Source organism: Eleutherodactylus coqui, chromosome 10 (assembly GCF_035609145.1).
Source record: "Eleutherodactylus coqui strain aEleCoq1 chromosome 10, aEleCoq1.hap1, whole genome shotgun sequence".
Taxonomy (NCBI): domain Eukaryota; kingdom Metazoa; phylum Chordata; class Amphibia; order Anura; family Eleutherodactylidae; genus Eleutherodactylus; species Eleutherodactylus coqui.
Genome location: NC_089846.1, coordinates 882,407 through 899,408, shown reverse-complemented (window position 1 = coordinate 899,408; position 17,002 = coordinate 882,407). Strand labels below are relative to the sequence as shown.

The following is a 17,002-nucleotide window of genomic DNA, read 5'->3' as shown; positions in this document are numbered from 1 at the left end:
TATCAGGGGTCTGTACAGAGATCTCTCCCATCATCTATTATATGCAGGACTGTACCAAGGGGGCGCTCTAATAACTATGTATAATATATCAGGGGTCAGTACAGAGATCTCTTTTATCATCTATTATACCCAGGACTGTAACAAGGGGGCGCTCTAATAACTATGTATAATATATCAGGGGTCTGTACAGAGATCTCTCCCATCATCTATTATATGCAGGACTGTACCAAGGGGGCGCTCTAATAACTATGTATAATATATCAGGGGTCACTACAGAGATCTCTCCCATCATCTATTATACGCAGGACTGTAACAAGGGGGCGCTCTAATAACTATGTATAATATATCAGGGGTCAGTACAGAGATCTCTCTCATCATCTATTATACCAAGGACTGTAACAAGGGGGCGCTCTAATAACTATGTATAATATATCAGGGGTCTGTACAGAGATCTCTCCCATCATCTATTATACGCAGGACTGTAACAAGGGGGCGCTCTAATAACTATGTATAATATATCAGGGGTCAGTACAGAGATCTCTCCCGTCATCTATTATACCCAGGACTGTAACAAGGCGGCGCTCTAATAACTATGTATAGATATATTAGGGGTCTGTACAGAGATCTCTCCTATCATCTATTATACCCAGGACTGTAACAAGTGGGCGCTCTAATAACTATGTATTATATATCAGGGGTCAGTACAGAGATCTCTCCCATCATCTATTATACGCAGCACTGTAACATGGGGACGCTCTAATAACTATGTATAATATATCAGGGGTCTGTACAGAGATCTCTCCCATCATCTATTATACGCAGGACTGTAACAAGGGGGCGCTCTAATAACTATGTATAATATATTAGGGGTCAGTACAGAGATCTCTCCCATCATCTATTATACCCAGGACTGTAACAAGGGGGCGCTCTAATAACTATGTATGATATATCAGGGGTCAGTACAGAGATCTCTCCCATCATCTATTATACCCAGGTCTGTAACAAGGGGGCGCTCTAATAACTATGTATAATATATCAGGGGTCTGTACAGAGATCTCTCCCATCATCTATCATACGTAGAACTGTACCAAGGGGGCTGTCTAATAACTATGTATAGATATATCAGGGGTCTGTACAGAGATCTCTCCCATCATCTATTATACCCAGGACTGTAACAAGAGGGCGCTCTAATAACTATGTATAATATATCAGGGGTCAGTACAGAGATTTCTCCCATCATCTATTTAACCCAGGACTGTAACAAGGAGGCGCTCTAATAACTATGTATAATATATCAGGGGTCACTACAGAGATCTCTCCCATCATCTATCATACGCAGGACTGTAACAAGGGGGCGCTCTAATAACTATGTATAGATATACCAGGGGTCAGGACAGAGATCTCTCCCATCATCTATTATACCCAGGACTGTAACAAGGGGGCGCTCCAATAACTATGTATAGATATATCAGGGGTTAGTATGGATATCTCTCCCATCATCTATTATACCCAGGACTGTAACAAGGGGGCGCTCTAATTACTATGTATAGATATATCAGGGGTCAGTACACAGATCTCTCCCATGATCTATTACACAGGACTGTAACAAGGGGGCGCTCTAATAACTATGCATAGATATATCAGGGGTCAGTACAGAGATCTCTCCCATCATCTATTATACCCAGGACTGTAGCAAGGGGGCGCTCTAATTACTATGTATAGATATATCAGGGGTCAGAACAGAGATCTCTCCCATCATCTATTATACCCAGGACTGTAACAAGAGGGCGCTTTAATAACTATGTATAATATATCAGAGGTCAGTACAGAGATCTCTCCCATCATCTATTATACCCAGGGCTCTAACAAGGGGGCGCTCCAATTACTATGTATAGATATATCAGGGGTCAGTACAGAGATCTCTCCCATCATCTATTATACACAGGACTGTAACAAGGGGGCGCTCTAATAATGATGTATAGATATATCAGGGGTCAGTACAGAGATCTCTCCCATCATCTATTATACCCAGGACTGTAACAAGGTGGCGCTCTAATAACTATGTATAATATATCAGGGGTCAGTACAGAGTTCTCTCTCATCATCTATTATACCCAGGACTGTAACAAGGGGGGCGCTCTAATAACTATGCATAATATATCAGGGGTCAGTATAGAGATCTCTCCCATCATCTATTATACCCAGTACTGTAACAAAGGGGTGCTCTAATTACTATGTATAGATATATCAGGGGTCAGTACAGAGATCTTCCATCATCTGTTATACCCAGCACTGTAACAAGGGGGCGCTCTAATACTATGTATAATATATCAGGGGTCAGTACAGAGATCTCTCTCATCATCTATTATACCCAGGACTATAACAAGGGGGCGCTCTAATAACTATGCATAATATATCAGGGATCAGTACAGAGATCTCTCCCATCATCTATTATACCCAGGACTGTAACAAGGGGGTGCTCTAATTACTATGTATAGATATATCAGGGGTCAGTACAGAGATCTTCCATCATCTATTATATCCAGGACTGTAACAAGGGGGCGCTCTAATAACTATGTATAGATATATCAGGGGTCAGTAGAGAGATCTCTCCCATCATCTATTATACTCAGGACTGTAACAAGGAAGCGTTCTAATAACTATGTATAGATATATCAGGGGTCGGTACAGAGATCTCTCCCATCATCTATTATACCTAGGACTGTAACAAGGGGGCGCTCTAATAACTATGTATAATATATCAGGGGTCTGTACAGAGATCTCTGTCATCATCTATTATACCTAGGACTGTAACAAGGAAGCGCTCTAATAACTATGTATAGATATATCAGGGGTTAGTACAGAGATCTCTCCCATCATCTATTATACCAAGGACTGTAACAAGGGGGCACTCTAATAACTATGTATAGATATATCAGGGGGCAGTACAGAGATCTCTCTCATCATCTATTATACTCAGGACTGTAACAAGGAAGAGCTCTAATAACTATGTATAGATACATCAGGGGTCAGTACAGAGATCTCTCCCATCAGCTATTATACCCAGGACTGTAACAAGGGGGCGCTCTGATAACTATGTAGAATATATCAGGGGTCAGTACAGAGATATCTCCCATCATCTATTATTCCCAGGACTGTAGCAAGGGGGCGCTCTAATAACTATGTATAGATATATCAGTGGTCAGTACAGAGATCTCTCCCATCATCTATTATACTCAGGACTGTAAGAAGGAAGCGCTCTAATAACTATGTATAGATATATCAGGGGTCAGTACAGAGATCTCTCCCATCATCTATTATACCCAGGACAGTAACAAGGGGGCGCTCTGTTAACAACATATAGATATATCACGTATCAGAAAAGAGATTTCTCCCATCATCTATTATACCCAGGACTGTAACAAAGGAGCGCTCTAATAACTATGTATAATATATCAGGGGTCAATACAGAGATCTCTCCCATCATCTATTATACCCAGGACTGTAACAAGGGGGCGCTCTAATAACTATGTATAATATATCAGGGGTCAGTACAGAGATCTCTCCCATCATCTATTATACCCAGGACTGTAACAAGGGGGCACTCTAATAACTATGTATAATATATCAGGGGTCAGTACAGAGATCTCTTCCATCATCTATTATATCCAGGACTGTAACAAGGGGGCGCTCTAATAACTATGTATAAATATATCAGGGGTCAGTATAGAGATCTCTCCCATCATCTATTATATCCAGGACTGTAACAAGGGGGCACTCTAATAACTATGTATAATATATCAGGGGTCAGTACAGAGATCTCTGCCATCATCTATTATACCCAGGACTGTAACAAGGGGGCGCTCTAATAACTATGTATAATATATCAGGGGTCTGTACAGACATCTCTCTTATCATCTATTATACGTAGGACTGTAACAAGGGGGCGCTCTAATAACTATGTATAGATCTATCAGGGGTAAGTACGGAGATATCTCCCATCATCTATTATACCCAGGACTGTAGCAAGGGGGCGCTCTAATAACTATGTATAGATATATCAGGGGTCAGTACAGAGATCTCTCCCATCATCTATTATACTCAGGACTGTAGCAAGGGGGCGCTCTAATAACTATGTATAGATATATCAGGGGTCAGTACAGAGATCTCTCCCATCATCTATTATACTCAGGACTGTAACAAGGGGGCGCTCTAATAACTATGTATAGATATATGAGGGGTCAGTACAGAGATCTCTCTCATCATCTAGTATACCGAGGACTATAACAAGGGGGCGCTCTAATAACTACGTATAATATATCAGGGGTCAGTACGACTGAATGGTAAGCATGGGGGGGAGGGGGGGCACCCCGGTAGGTAAGTATATATCTGCTGTATGGCTGCTTTACAATGTACACAGTATATTACAGAGCGCCCTACAGGAGTGCAGACATACACTTGTCATGGCCGGACAACCCCTTGAAGGGGGTGTAGTTTATAAAGGGGCCATGTGTGGGGTCTCCATCCTGCTGACGCCCAGGAGCCGCTTGGGGGAAGAAAACAAAAGGTTTCTCACTTTCAATAATAATGTTACATTTGTGCGTCCCCTAAACCCAAACGTTCCCCGTGTGCTTCCAGAATAAAGGTCTCCTCCGGCTGCACTGCATGTTCGCACACATCTGACGTATTACAGTTGAAAATGGGAAAAGATGTCATTTTTTTAAATTTTCCCAATTTTGGGTCTTTTAATAAATATTCACAAATTGTATGGGTCTATTCTGAATAAACATCAGCGGGAGCTGCAGGACTTTATGGGGTTACAGGGAGGCGCGGCCCGGCCACTAAGGGGTTACAGGGAGGCGCGGCCCGGCCACTAAGGGGTTACAGGGAGGCGCGGCCCGGCCACTAAGGGGTTACAGGGAGGCGCGGCCCGCACACTAAGGGGTTACAGGGAGGCGCGGCCCGGACACTAAGGGGTTACAGGAAGGCGCGGCCCGGACACTAAGGGGTTACAGGAAGGCGCAGCCCGGCCACTAAGGGGTTACAGGGAGGCGCGGCCCAGCCACTAAGGGGTTACAGGGAGGTGCGGCCCGGACACTAAGGGGTTACAGGGAGGCGCGGCCGGCCACTAAGGGGTTACAGGGAGGCGCGGCCCGGACACTAAGGGGTTACAGGGAGGCGCGGCCCAGCCACTAAGGGGTTACAGGGAGGTGCGGCCCGGACACTAAGGGGTTACAGGGAGGCGCGGCCCGGCCACTTAAGGGGTTACAGGGAGGCGCGGCCCGGCCACTTAAGGGGTTACAGGGAGGCGCGGCCCGGCCACTTAAGGGGTTACAGGGAGGCGCGGCCCGGCCACTTAAGGGGTTACAGGGAGGCGCGGCCCGGCCACTTAAGGGGTTACAGGGAGGAGCGGCCCAGCCACTAAGGGGTTACAGGGAGGCGCGGCCCAGCCACTAAGGGGTTACAGGGAGGCGCGGCCCAGCCACTAAGGGGTTACAGGGAGGCGCGGCCCAGCCACTAAGGGGTTACAGGGAGGCGCGGCCCAGCCACTAAGGGGTTACAGGGAGGCGCGGCCCGGCCACTTAAGGGGTTACAGGGAGGCGCGGCCCGGCCACTTAAGGGGTTACAGGGAGGCGCGGCCCAGCCACTAAGGGGTTACAGGGAGGTGCGGCCCGGCCACTTGAGGGGTTACAGGGAGGCGCGACCCGGCCACTTAAGGGGTTACAGGGAGGCGCGGCCCGGCCACTTAAGGGGTTACAGGGAGGAGCGGCCCAGCCACTAAGGGGTTACAGGGAGGCGCGGCCCAGCCACTAAGGGGTTACAGGGAGGCGCGGCCCAGCCACTAAGGGGTTACAGGGAGGCGCGGCCCGGCCACTTAAGGGGTTACAGGGAGGCGCGGCCCGGCCACTTAAGGGGTTACAGGGAGGCGCGGCCCGGCCACTTAAGGGGTTACAGGGAGGCGCGGCCCGGCCACTTAAGGGGTTACAGGGAGGCGCGGCCCAGCCACTAAGGGGTTACAGGGAGGTGCGGCCCGGCCACTTGAGGGGTTACAGGGAGGCGCGGCCCGGCCACTTAAGGGGTTACAGGGAGGCGTGGCCACTAAGGGGTTACAGGGAGGCGCGGCCCGGCCACTAAGTGGTTACAGGGAGGCGCGGCCCGGCCACTTAGGGGTTACAGGGAGGCGCGGCCCGGCCACTTAGGGGTTACAGGGAGGCGCGGCCCGGCCACTTAGGGGTTACAGGGAGGCGCGGCCACTAAGGGGTTACAGGGAGGCGCGGCCACTAAGGGGTTACAGGGAGGCGTGGCCCAGTCACTAAGGGGTTACAGGGAGGCGTGGCCCAGTCACTAAGGGGTTACAGGGAGGCGTGGCCACTAAGGGGTTAGAGTGCTACAATGTAACCATACGCCAGTATTACAGCCAACGCCTCCAGATAGTTCTGTCACGCGTGTGTTTTGCGTGTTCGCTCCATCTCTCTGCGTATCTGAGGGCAGCAGAGGGCGCAGCAGAGGCCAAGGGGGAGGGGTACAGCTGAGGGCAGCAGAGGGCACAGCGGAGGTCGGGGGAGGCACCAGAGGCCAAGGCGGAGGGGCACAACGGAGGCTGGGGGAGGGGGTGGGGGCACCAGAGGCCAAGGGGGAGGGGCACAGCTGAGGGCATCAGGGGGCACAGTAGAGGCCGGGGGAGGGGGGGGGACAGCAGGGGGCACAGCGAAGGCCGGGGGGGGGGGCAGCAGAGGGCACAGCGAAGGCCAGGGTGGAGGGGCACAGCTGAAGGCAGCAGGGGGCACAGCGGAGGCTGGGGGGGGGCAGCGGGGGGCACAGCGGAGGCTGGGGGGGGGGCAGCGGGGGGCACGGCGGATGCGGGGGGGGGGGGCACCAGAGGCGAAGAGGGAGGAGCACAAGTGGAGGCTGCGTGCCTCCGTCCCTCCGTCAGCGCTCACTTTTACGACAGCGCGCCGCAATGAGGGCGGACGGAACCATTATTTCACTCACGTTCCGCCCCTTTCTAGGCCCCCCCCACCACTACACGGCTTTGGTATCGCCCGAATCGGTTCGCCCCGCCTCCCGATCTGACGTCATCGCCAGGCGCCGCGCAGAGCTCGTGGTGTGTAGCGGAGCGGACGGGTAAGTGTGGCGGCGCTGCCGTTAGTCAGGGGAGAAGCCCTGAGATCCGGTTAGTCGCAGGAATGGCGCACTGTTCTTACACGCGGGTCCGGTTCCTATTCGCTTGCCTTAGAACGGGTGGAAGCAGCGCCGAGGGTCACTGAGGGGCCGCGCTAATCTGTAGGAATCCAGATTTTTACCCCCTGAGGAAGGGGGGGGGGGCAGATTTTTACCCCCTGAGGAAGGGGGGGGGGCAGATTTTTACCCCCTGAGGAAGGGGGGGGGCAGATTTTTACCCCCTAAGGGGGGGGGGGGCAGATTTTTACCCCCTAAGGGGGGGGGGCAGATTTTTACCCCCTAAGGGGGGGGGGGCAGATTTTTACCCCCTGAGGAAGGGGGGGGGGCAGATTTTTACCACCTGAGGAAGGGGGGGGGGCAGATTTTTACCCCCTGAGGAAGGGGGGGGGGGGCAGATTTTTACCCCCTGAGGAAGGGGGGGGGGCAGATTTTTACCCCCTGAGGAAGGGGGGGGGGCGGCAGATTTTTACCCCCTGAGGAAGGAGGGGGGGCAGATCTTTACCCCCTGAGGAAGGAGGGGGGGCAGATCTTTACCCCCTGAGGAAGGAGGGGGGGCAGATCTTTACCCCCTGAGGAAGGAGGGGGGGGGCAGATCTTTACCCCCTGAGGAAGGAGGGGGGGGGCAGATCTTTACCCCCTGAGGAAGGAGGGGGGGGCAGATCTTTACCCCCTGAGGAAGGAGGGGGGGGCAGATCTTTACCCCCTGAGGAAGGAGGGGGGGGGGGCAGATCTTTACCCCCTGAGGAAGGAGGGGGGGGGGGCAGATCTTTACCCCCTGAGGAAGGAGGGGGGGGCAGATCTTTACCCCCTGAGGAAGGAGGGGGGGGGCAGATCTTTACCCCCTGAGGAAGGAGGGGGGGGGGCAGATCTTTACCCCCTGAGGAAGGAGGGGGGGGGCAGATCTTTACCCCCTGAGGAAGGAGGGGGGGGGCAGATCTTTACCCCCTGAGGAAGGAGGGGGGGGGCAGATCTTTACCCCCTGAGGAAGGAGGGGGGGGGCAGATCTTTACCCCCTGAGGAAGGAGGGGGGGGGGCAGATCTTTACCCCCTGAGGAAGGAGGGGGGGGCAGATCTTTACCCCCTGAGGAAGGAGGGGGGGGGGCAGATCTTTACCCCCTGAGGAAGGAGGGGGGGGGGGCAGATCTTTACCCCCTGAGGAAGGAGGGGGGGGGGGCAGATCTTTACCCCCTGAGGAAGGAGGGGGGGGGGCAGATCTTTACCCCCTGAGGAAGGAGGGGGGGGGGGCAGATCTTTACCCCCTGAGGAAGGAGGGGGGGGGCAGATCTTTACCCCCTGAGGAAGGAGGGGGGGGGCAGATCTTTACCCCCTGAGGAAGGAGGGGGGGGGCAGATCTTTACCCCCTGAGGAAGGAGGGGGGGGGCAGATCTTTACCCCCTGAGGAAGGAGGGGGGGGGCAGATCTTTACCCCCTGAGGAAGGAGGGGGGGGCAGATCTTTACCCCCTGAGGAAGGAGGGGGGGGCAGATCTTTACCCCCTGAGGAAGGAGGGGGGGGCAGATCTTTACCCCCTGAGGAAGGAGGGGGGGGCAGATCTTTACCCCCTGAGGAAGGAGGGGGGGGCAGATCTTTACCCCCTGAGGAAGGAGGGGGGGGCAGATCTTTACCCCCTGAGGAAGGAGGGGGGGGCAGATCTTTACCCCCTGAGGAAGGAGGGGGGGGGGCAGATCTTTACCCCCTGAGGAAGGAGGGGCAGATCTTTTGCCCCTGAGGAAGGAGGGGGGGGGCAGATCTTTTGCCCCTGAGGAAGGAGGGGGGGGGCAGATCTTTTGCCCCTGAGGAAGGAGGGGGGGGGCAGATCTTTTGCCCCTGAGGAAGGAGGGGGGGGGCAGATCTTTACCCCCTGAGGAAGGAGGGGGGGGCAGATCTTTACCCCCTGAGGAAGGAGGGGGGGGCAGATCTTTACCCCCTGAGGAAGGAGGGGGGGGCAGATCTTTACCCCCTGAGGAAGGAGGGGGGGGGCAGATCTTTACCCCCTGAGGAAGGAGGGGGGGGCAGATCTTTACCCCCTGAGGAAGGAGGGGGGGGGGCAGATCTTTACCCCCTGAGGAAGGAGGGGGGGGGGCAGATCTTTACCCCCTGAGGAAGGAGGGGGGGGGCAGATCTTTACCCCCTGAGGAAGGAGGGGGGGGCAGATCTTTACCCCCTGAGGAAGGAGGGGGGGGCAGATCTTTACCCCCTGAGGAAGGAGGGGGGGGGCAGATCTTTACCCCCTGAGGAAGGAGGGGGGGGGCAGATCTTTACCCCCTGAGGAAGGAGGGGGGGGCAGATCTTTACCCCCTGAGGAAGGAGGGGGGGCAAACTTTAACCCCGGGAAGCCGTGGTGTAAGTACTGTCGGGGAGCAAGCAGACACGTAGAGGCCTCGGTGGTGTCCGGCGCGGAGCGGCCTGCAGCCAATTTACAGAAGGACCTGAGATCAGCGACTCAACGACCAAACGGGAAATCCTAAATTTCTTTTATCTATGCAGAGAACAGGATGGAAGATGGAAATGGCGGCCCTGGAGAGACGCTGCGGGCGGAGGAGGGCGGCGGCCCTGGAGAGACGCTGCGGGCGGAGGAGGGCGGTGTAGAGGAGAGCGAGAAGATCATCCCTGGAATTATATACCTGGGTCACATCCCACCCCGACTCCGGCCGCGGCACATCCGCAACATGATGAGCGCCCATGGGGAAGTAGGAAGGATCTTCCTGCAGGCTGAGGGTGAGAGTGGCAGACATGGGGGAGGGGGTGGCGGCAGACCTGGGGAGGAGCGGAGGGCCCACCGGATCTCATCAATCCCACTATTAACCCATTAAGGAACAAGCCTTCTCTCTTGTAGGGTCAATGAGCTCTATGTAGTGAAGAGCAAAAGTGGTAGTTGCCCCCGCACAGCGATCACGTGACCCCCGGGAGCCCCCCTGCACCCTGATCAGCTTCTTTAGTGACTGATGAATGTTTCCCTGTAACTGCGGCCCCTACGGACACCCACCTGCAGGGCAAAGATGTGAAATAAAAAAATGTAAAAAGTGGATACAAAAATAAGTTCTAAAAAATTGCAAAATAAAATGTATAAAAACCACCTAAAGCGCCGGCCGGGGGGGGGGAGGGGGAGGGGAGGAGCGTAAATACACCAATCTTATAAAGTGCCCACCGGCTGCGGCACTGGGATGGGCGCCGCTGCCTCTTCAGTCCTCTCTGTAGTAGCTTCTTGGGTATTGCAGTGGGAGGAGCTTCATAGTCACAGCACTATCCCCAGACCCGGAGGGGGCGCCGGCGCGCTGAGGGACTGCAGTGTATGAGTTGGGGGGGCAGTTAGGCGGGGCGGCCGCGCTGGGGGCGGGGCTGCTGGGGGGGGCCGACACGCTGCACCGAGTCTTTCTGGGAAGCTCCGCCCATGACCTTTTTATGTTTTGGCAGATCATTTTGTCCGAAAGAAAAAGAAAAAAGCCGGCAGCAAGGCGCGCAACTTCACGGAGGGATGGGTGGAATTTCGAGACAAACGTGTGGCCAAGCGGGTGGCGGCCAGCCTGAACAACACCCCGATGGGCACCCGGAAGAAGAACCGCTTCCATGATGACTTGTGGAGCATGAAGGTGAGGTGGGGGGTGCCTTCTGTCGCTCCGGCCCGCACCGCCTCCTTCTGACCCTCCGCCCGTTGCTTCTACAGTATCTCCACCGCTTCAAGTGGTCGCACCTGAGCGAGAGGCTGGCCATCGAGAGGCAGGTGCGGCGGCAGAAGATGCGGGCAGAAGTGTCGCAGGCCAAGCGGGAGACCAGCTTCTACCTGCAGAATGTCGAGCGCAGCAAAAGGTTTGCCAAATCGGACGGTAAGAAGGCAGCAGAGCCGGGCGGCAGCGCGGCGCCCGACAAGCACTGGAACTTCACACAGCGCAAGACGGAAGAAGAAATACAGGCGCTCAAATCGGGCGGCGCCACCAAACGTCTGCAGAAGCGCCAGGAGCAGGCGGCACGAGCGCAGGAACGGTCACAGACCAATCGCTCGCTGCTTCACAGCATCTTCAATGCTTCCTGACCGCCGCCGCTCTCACGGACGGCCGTACGCAGTCATGTGTGTTGGATTATCAGACTCTCTGGATTATTGGATGTGATCAGGAAGCCTGCAGCGCCGCGGACAGTCGTGTGCGTGAGATGTCGCACGGGGGCCCCCTCCCCCAATCCATATGGGTTAGCTATCCGTGATGCACCATTCACCCCCCACGTGTCTCGGGCAGCGGGCGCCACCGTCACGGCCGTTTTACTGGGTTCCCGTTTGGTTCTACAGAATAGCGCGGTCAAATAAAGTGGAAACACCCGGAACCGTGTAAACCGGACGTCACGGCGGCGGCGCAACGCTGTGTGAGCGCCCCTTAGCACTGCCTGTTCCTGGGAGGCTGTGGCACCTGTCTAATGAGACACCCTTCATGACTCACCGGATGTGATGAGACTGCTGCGGGCCGCAGAGAAATCGTGGAAGGGCATAGAATAGTTTTCAGCAAGCGGGACGGCGGATTAATAGAACCCGTCCAATGGTCGTCTCTTCATCCTACCAAGCGAACGGCAAAAGTGCAGCGTGGGATTAAAGCTCCTGCAATGTAGCAGGTCGGAGGGGGTGTCACTAACGCGGTGGAGACGCACGGTTGGGGAGGGGGGTGTCACTAACGCGGTGGAGACGCGCGGTCGGGGGGGGCGTCACTAACGCGGTGGAGACGCGCGGTCGGGGGGGGGGGCGCTAACGCGGTGGAGACGCGCGGTCGGGGGGGGCGCTAACGCGGTGGAGACGCGCGGTCGGGGGGGGCGCTAACGCGGTGGAGACGCGCGGTCGGGGGGGGCGCTAACGCGGTGGAGACGCGCGGTCGGGGGGGGCGCTAACGCGGTGGAGACGCGCGGTCGGGGGGGGGGCGCTAACGCGGTGGAGACACGCGGTCGGGGGGGGGCGCTAACGCGGTGGAGACGCGCGGTCGGGGGGGGGGGCGCTAACGCGGTGGAGACGCGCGGTCGGGGGGGGGCGCTAACGCGGTGGAGACGCGCGGTCGGGGGGGGGCGCTAACGCGGTGGAGACGCGCGGTCGGGGGGGGGCGCTAACGCGGTGGAGACGCGCGGTCGGGGGGGGGCGCTAACGCGGTGGAGACGCGCGGTCGGGGGGGGGCGCTAACGCGGTGGAGACGCGCGGTCGGGGGGGGCGCTAACGCGGTGGAGACGCGAGGTCGGGGGGGGGCGCTAACGCGGTGGAGACGCGAGGTCGGGGGGGGGGGCGCTAACGCGGTGGAGACGCGCGGTCGGGGGGGCGCTAACGCGGTGGAGACGCGCGGTCGGGGGGGGCGCTAACGCGGTGGAGACGCGCGGTCGGGGGTGTCGCTAACGCGGTGGAGACGCGCGGTCGGGTGTGTGATGCATCAGACTGGAGGAGGATTGCCCCAGAGACGATGGCGGCTTCGGTTTACCATAACTGTATTCGCTTTCGTGATAACAGCGGTTCTTTACGGGCATCGTGACTAATGGCGTTATCTCCAGCGTGTAGAGACCGCCCTCCGTCAGGCGAACGCAGCACACGTGTCATCACCGCAGGTTTCACCCCACGCCGCCCCACCCGACCTCCCATTACTTCGACCGCACGTCTCCACCGCGTTAGCGACACCCCAACCGTCCCGCTGGAAACATTAGAGATGAATCCAAGATGGCCGCATTAAAAATGGTGACGGCCTAACAGGTGCCCCCCTTCCCCCACAGCTTGTATGTAAAGCTGCAGCGTGGTCTGCCACCCCGTTGTCACATTTGAGCCTCTCTATAAGGACTGGACTTGCCAAAATTTTTTTCCGTACCACTCGCTGCAACGCACTAAAACACAACAGACTGCGCTAAGACGTCTAAGAAGCCCCACAGAAATCAATGGAGGCTCAGTCCACCCGAGTGATAGCGCCTCATAGACTGAACCCTCTGTCATCCTCAGTGCAGCGTTGGAGGCTTCCAGCAGGGGGCGATCACAGCCTCATGTATACAATGTCGCATTTTCCTCTTTATGACAGATAACTTTTTCCTTAAAGTATTTTATATATTTAATAAAGAGAAGGAAAAATGTGCAAATTGTAAAAAAAAAAAAAAAAAAAGTAATGCAAGATCCTCAGCAACTCCGCCTGGCATAGTAATACAGTGCATTGGGCTGAAGGGAGACCACGTCCATCCAGTTCAGCCTGTTTCCACCCCTCTTGTTGATCCAGAGGAAGGAAAAAATAAACCCCCAAAGGCAGAAGCCAATTAGCCCTTTTGGGGAAACTATTGCTTCCCGACTCCATAAAGGCGGTCAGAATAATCCCTGGACCAACCTCTGATAGTACCTACCTGCCTGTAAGACCCGGATCACCAACCCGCTGGTCACCTAATGTCTATATCCTGTAATATCACAGAAAGTCATCTAGTCTCTCTTACACTCCTCTATGGATCCTGCCATCACCACGTCCTCAGGCAGAGAGTTCCACAGTCTCACTGCTCTTACAGTAAAGAACCCCCTTCTATGTTGGTGATGGAACCTGCTTTCCTCTAGACGTAGCGGATGTCCTCTTGTTACCGTTGCAGTCCTGGGTATAAACAGATCCTGGGAGAGATCCTTGTATCGTCCCCTCATGGATTTATACAGAGTTATTTGGTTGCCCCTTAGCCGTCTGTTTTCTCTGAGCCAGTTCTTTACCCAATTACACACGTTTTCGCCCAGTCCGAGCTCCTCATTTTGTATATCAGTCTATTATGCGGCACGGTGTCGAAGGCTTTGGAGACGTCCAGATATACGAGATCAATAGACTCTCCCAGGTCCAGCCTAGAGCTTACTTCATGGTAGAAGCTGATCAGATTGGTCTGACATGAGCGACCCTTCATGAATCCATGCTGGTGAGGAGTTATTCCCTTTTTCTCCTTGAGGTGCTCATCGATGGCGTCTCTCAGAAACCCCTCCAATATTTTTCCCGTTACTGAAGTGAGACTTACTGGCCTGTAGTTACCAGGCTCACTTTTGGTCCCCTTTTTGTGTATTGGAACCACGTTGGCAATGCGCCAATCCAATGGTACAACCCCGGTCTTCATAGTATCCACAAATATTAGATATAGCAGTCTAGCTATCTCGTCACTTAGTTCCCTTAGTACCCTTGGGTGTATTCCATCTGGGCCTGGCGATTTATCGATTTTAATTCTCTTTAACCTGTTCCGCACTTCCTCCTCCGTTAGGTATGACGTTTTGTGAGGGGTTCATTTAATTCCCCTGCATCTCGTGTGGCATTTCCTTTTCGTTTGTGAATACGCTTGAAAATAAACTTTAATAGATTTGCCTTCCCTCCATCATCCTCAATTATTTCCCCTGCATTATTTGTTAAAGGGCCAGCGCTCTCCCTGCAAATCCTTTTGCTGTTAATATAGTTGAAGAATAGTTTCGGGTTGTTTTTGCCCTCTTTGGTGATCCGTCTTTCTGCTTCCTCCTTGGCAATTTTGATCTTTTCTTTACATATTTTGTTTTTTCCCCTGTATGATTTTAGCGCTTCTTCGCTGCCTTCTTGCTTTAGTAGTTTGAACGCTTTCTTTTTTTCGTTTATTGCCCCCCTTACCGTCTTGTCGAGCCACATTGGTTTCCTTTTACTCGAAGTTCTTTTATTTTTAAAGGGAATGAACTGCTCACATGAGGTGATTAGGATCCTTTTAAACTCCTCCCATTTGTCGTCTGTACTGATATTTTTGAGGATGTTGTCCCAATTAATGTTACCGATAGTAGTTCTAAGTTGATCAAATTGTGCTTTACTAAAGTTTAGTTTATTTGTCGCTCCCTGATAAGGCTTCCTATTGAATGACAGCTGGAAGTTGATTATATTGTGGTCACTGTTCCCCAAGTGCCCCTCCACCTGCACCCCCATGATTCTGTCCGGTCTGTTAGTACTAAGTCCAGAGTGGCCCTCCCTCTCGCTGGTTCCCGCACAAGTTGGTTCAGGTAGTTATCTTTAATTGATCTCAAGAACTTATCACCCCTGCGAGATTTGCAGGTTTCCTTCTCCCATGTTATATCTGGATAATTAAAGTCCCCCATGATAATTACTTCGTTGCGGTTTGATACTTCTTCTATCTGCCTTAGTAGTAAGGTTTCCGTTCCTTCTGTTGCTTTTGGTGGTCTATAGAAAACCCCTATCAGGATTTAGTTTTTTCTTCCTCCCTGTATCTCTACCCACAGACGTTCTACATGTTTGTCTCCTGCCCCTATATCTTCCCGTAGCCTCGGCATTCAGTACGATTTAATGTACAGACATAACCCTCCCCATTTCTGGTTTCCACGGTCTCTTCTGAAGAGATTGTAACCCTGTAAATTCACTGCCCAATCACACTCATCAAGCCATGTTTCCGTTATTCCCACTATATCAGTTTTCATCAGTTATTCTCGCTTCAAGCTCCCCCACTTTACCGATCAGACTTCTTGCATTCGTGGTCATACAATTTATACGGTTCTTGTTCTTTAAATTTGTTTTGCTATTAATGGTCCTATTGGCTGTTCTGTCATAACCCCCACCCCTACTTGACCCCCATCCCCATTACACAGACCCAGGGCGCTAGCTACACTGACTAACCCCTGTTTATCCTTTTGCCCTCCCCCCAGTCCCTAGTTTAAACACTCCTCCAGCCTTCTAGCCATCTTCTCAGCTGCACCCTCCCCATTAAGATGCCACCCGTCCCTACAGTAGAGCCTGTAGCCGACAGCAAAGTCAGCCCAGTTCTCCAGGAACCCAAACCCCTCCTCACACCAACTCTGGAGCCACTTGTTTACCTCCCTAAGATCCTGCTGCCTTTCTAGTGTGGCTTTAGGTGCAGGTAGTATTTCCGAGAAAACTACCCTGGAGGTCCTCGCCCTAAGCTTGGCCCCTAAGTCCCTGAAATTATTTTTGAGGGCCCTCCATTGACCCCTAATTTGTTCATTGGTGCCAATGTGCACCATGACTGCTGGATCCTCACCAGCCCCTGCCAGTAATCTGTCAATCCGATCCACGGTGTGTCAAACTCAAGGGCCAGGAAAACAACACACCGTTCGACGATCCCGGCTGTGGGTCAGAAATGCTTCATGTAAGAGTCTCCCGTGACCTGCATTCGTCACATCTACAGTCCAGGGGACAGAGCGGCATGTAAGAGTCTCCCGTGACCTGCATCCTTCACATCTACAGTCCGGGGGACGGAGCGGCATGTAAGTCTTCCGTGACCTGCGTCTGTCACTATACAGTCCGCGGGACGGAGCGGCATGTAAGACTCCAGAGACCTGCGTCCTTCACATCTACAGTCCGCGGGGACGGAGCGGCATGTAAGAGTCTCCTGTGATCTGCGTCCGTCACTATACAGTCCGGGGGACGGAGCGGCATGTAAGAGTCTCCTGTGATCTGCGTCCGTCACTATACAGTTCGGGGGACGGAGCGGCATGTAAGAGTCTGTGATCTGCGTCCATCACTATACAGTCCGCGGGACGGAGCGGCATATAAGAGTCTCCTGTGATCTGCGTCTGTCACTATACAGTTCGGGGGACGGAGCGGCATGTAAGAGTCTGTGATCTGCGTCCATCACTATACAGTCCGCGGGACGGAGCGGCATGTAAGAGTCTCCCGTGATCTGTGTCTGTCACTATACAGTCCGGGGGACGGAGCGGCATGTAAGAGTCTCCCGTGATCTGCATCCATCACTATACAGTCCGGGGGACGGAGCGGCATGTAAGAGTCTCCTGTGATCTGCGTCCGTCACTATACAGTTCGGGGGACGGAGCGGCATGTAAGAGTCTGTGATCTGCGTCCATCACTATACAGTCCGCGGGACGGAGCGGC

At 54.0% G+C, this 17,002-nt stretch overlaps 1 protein-coding gene across 1 annotated transcript; it reads left to right on the top strand.

The window, feature by feature from the left end:
* Nucleotides 1-6,909: 6,909 nt before the first annotated feature.
* Nucleotides 6,910-11,815, top strand: ABT1 (activator of basal transcription 1). The gene is made up of 4 exons (XM_066579948.1): nucleotides 6,910-7,125; nucleotides 9,669-9,899; nucleotides 10,596-10,771; nucleotides 10,846-11,815. Exons 2-4 carry the CDS (start codon nucleotides 9,677-9,679, stop codon nucleotides 11,209-11,211), a joined length of 765 nt encoding a protein of 254 aa, XP_066436045.1. The 5' UTR covers nucleotides 6,910-7,125; nucleotides 9,669-9,676; the 3' UTR covers nucleotides 11,212-11,815.
* The last annotated feature ends 5,187 nt before the right edge of the window (nucleotides 11,816-17,002 follow it).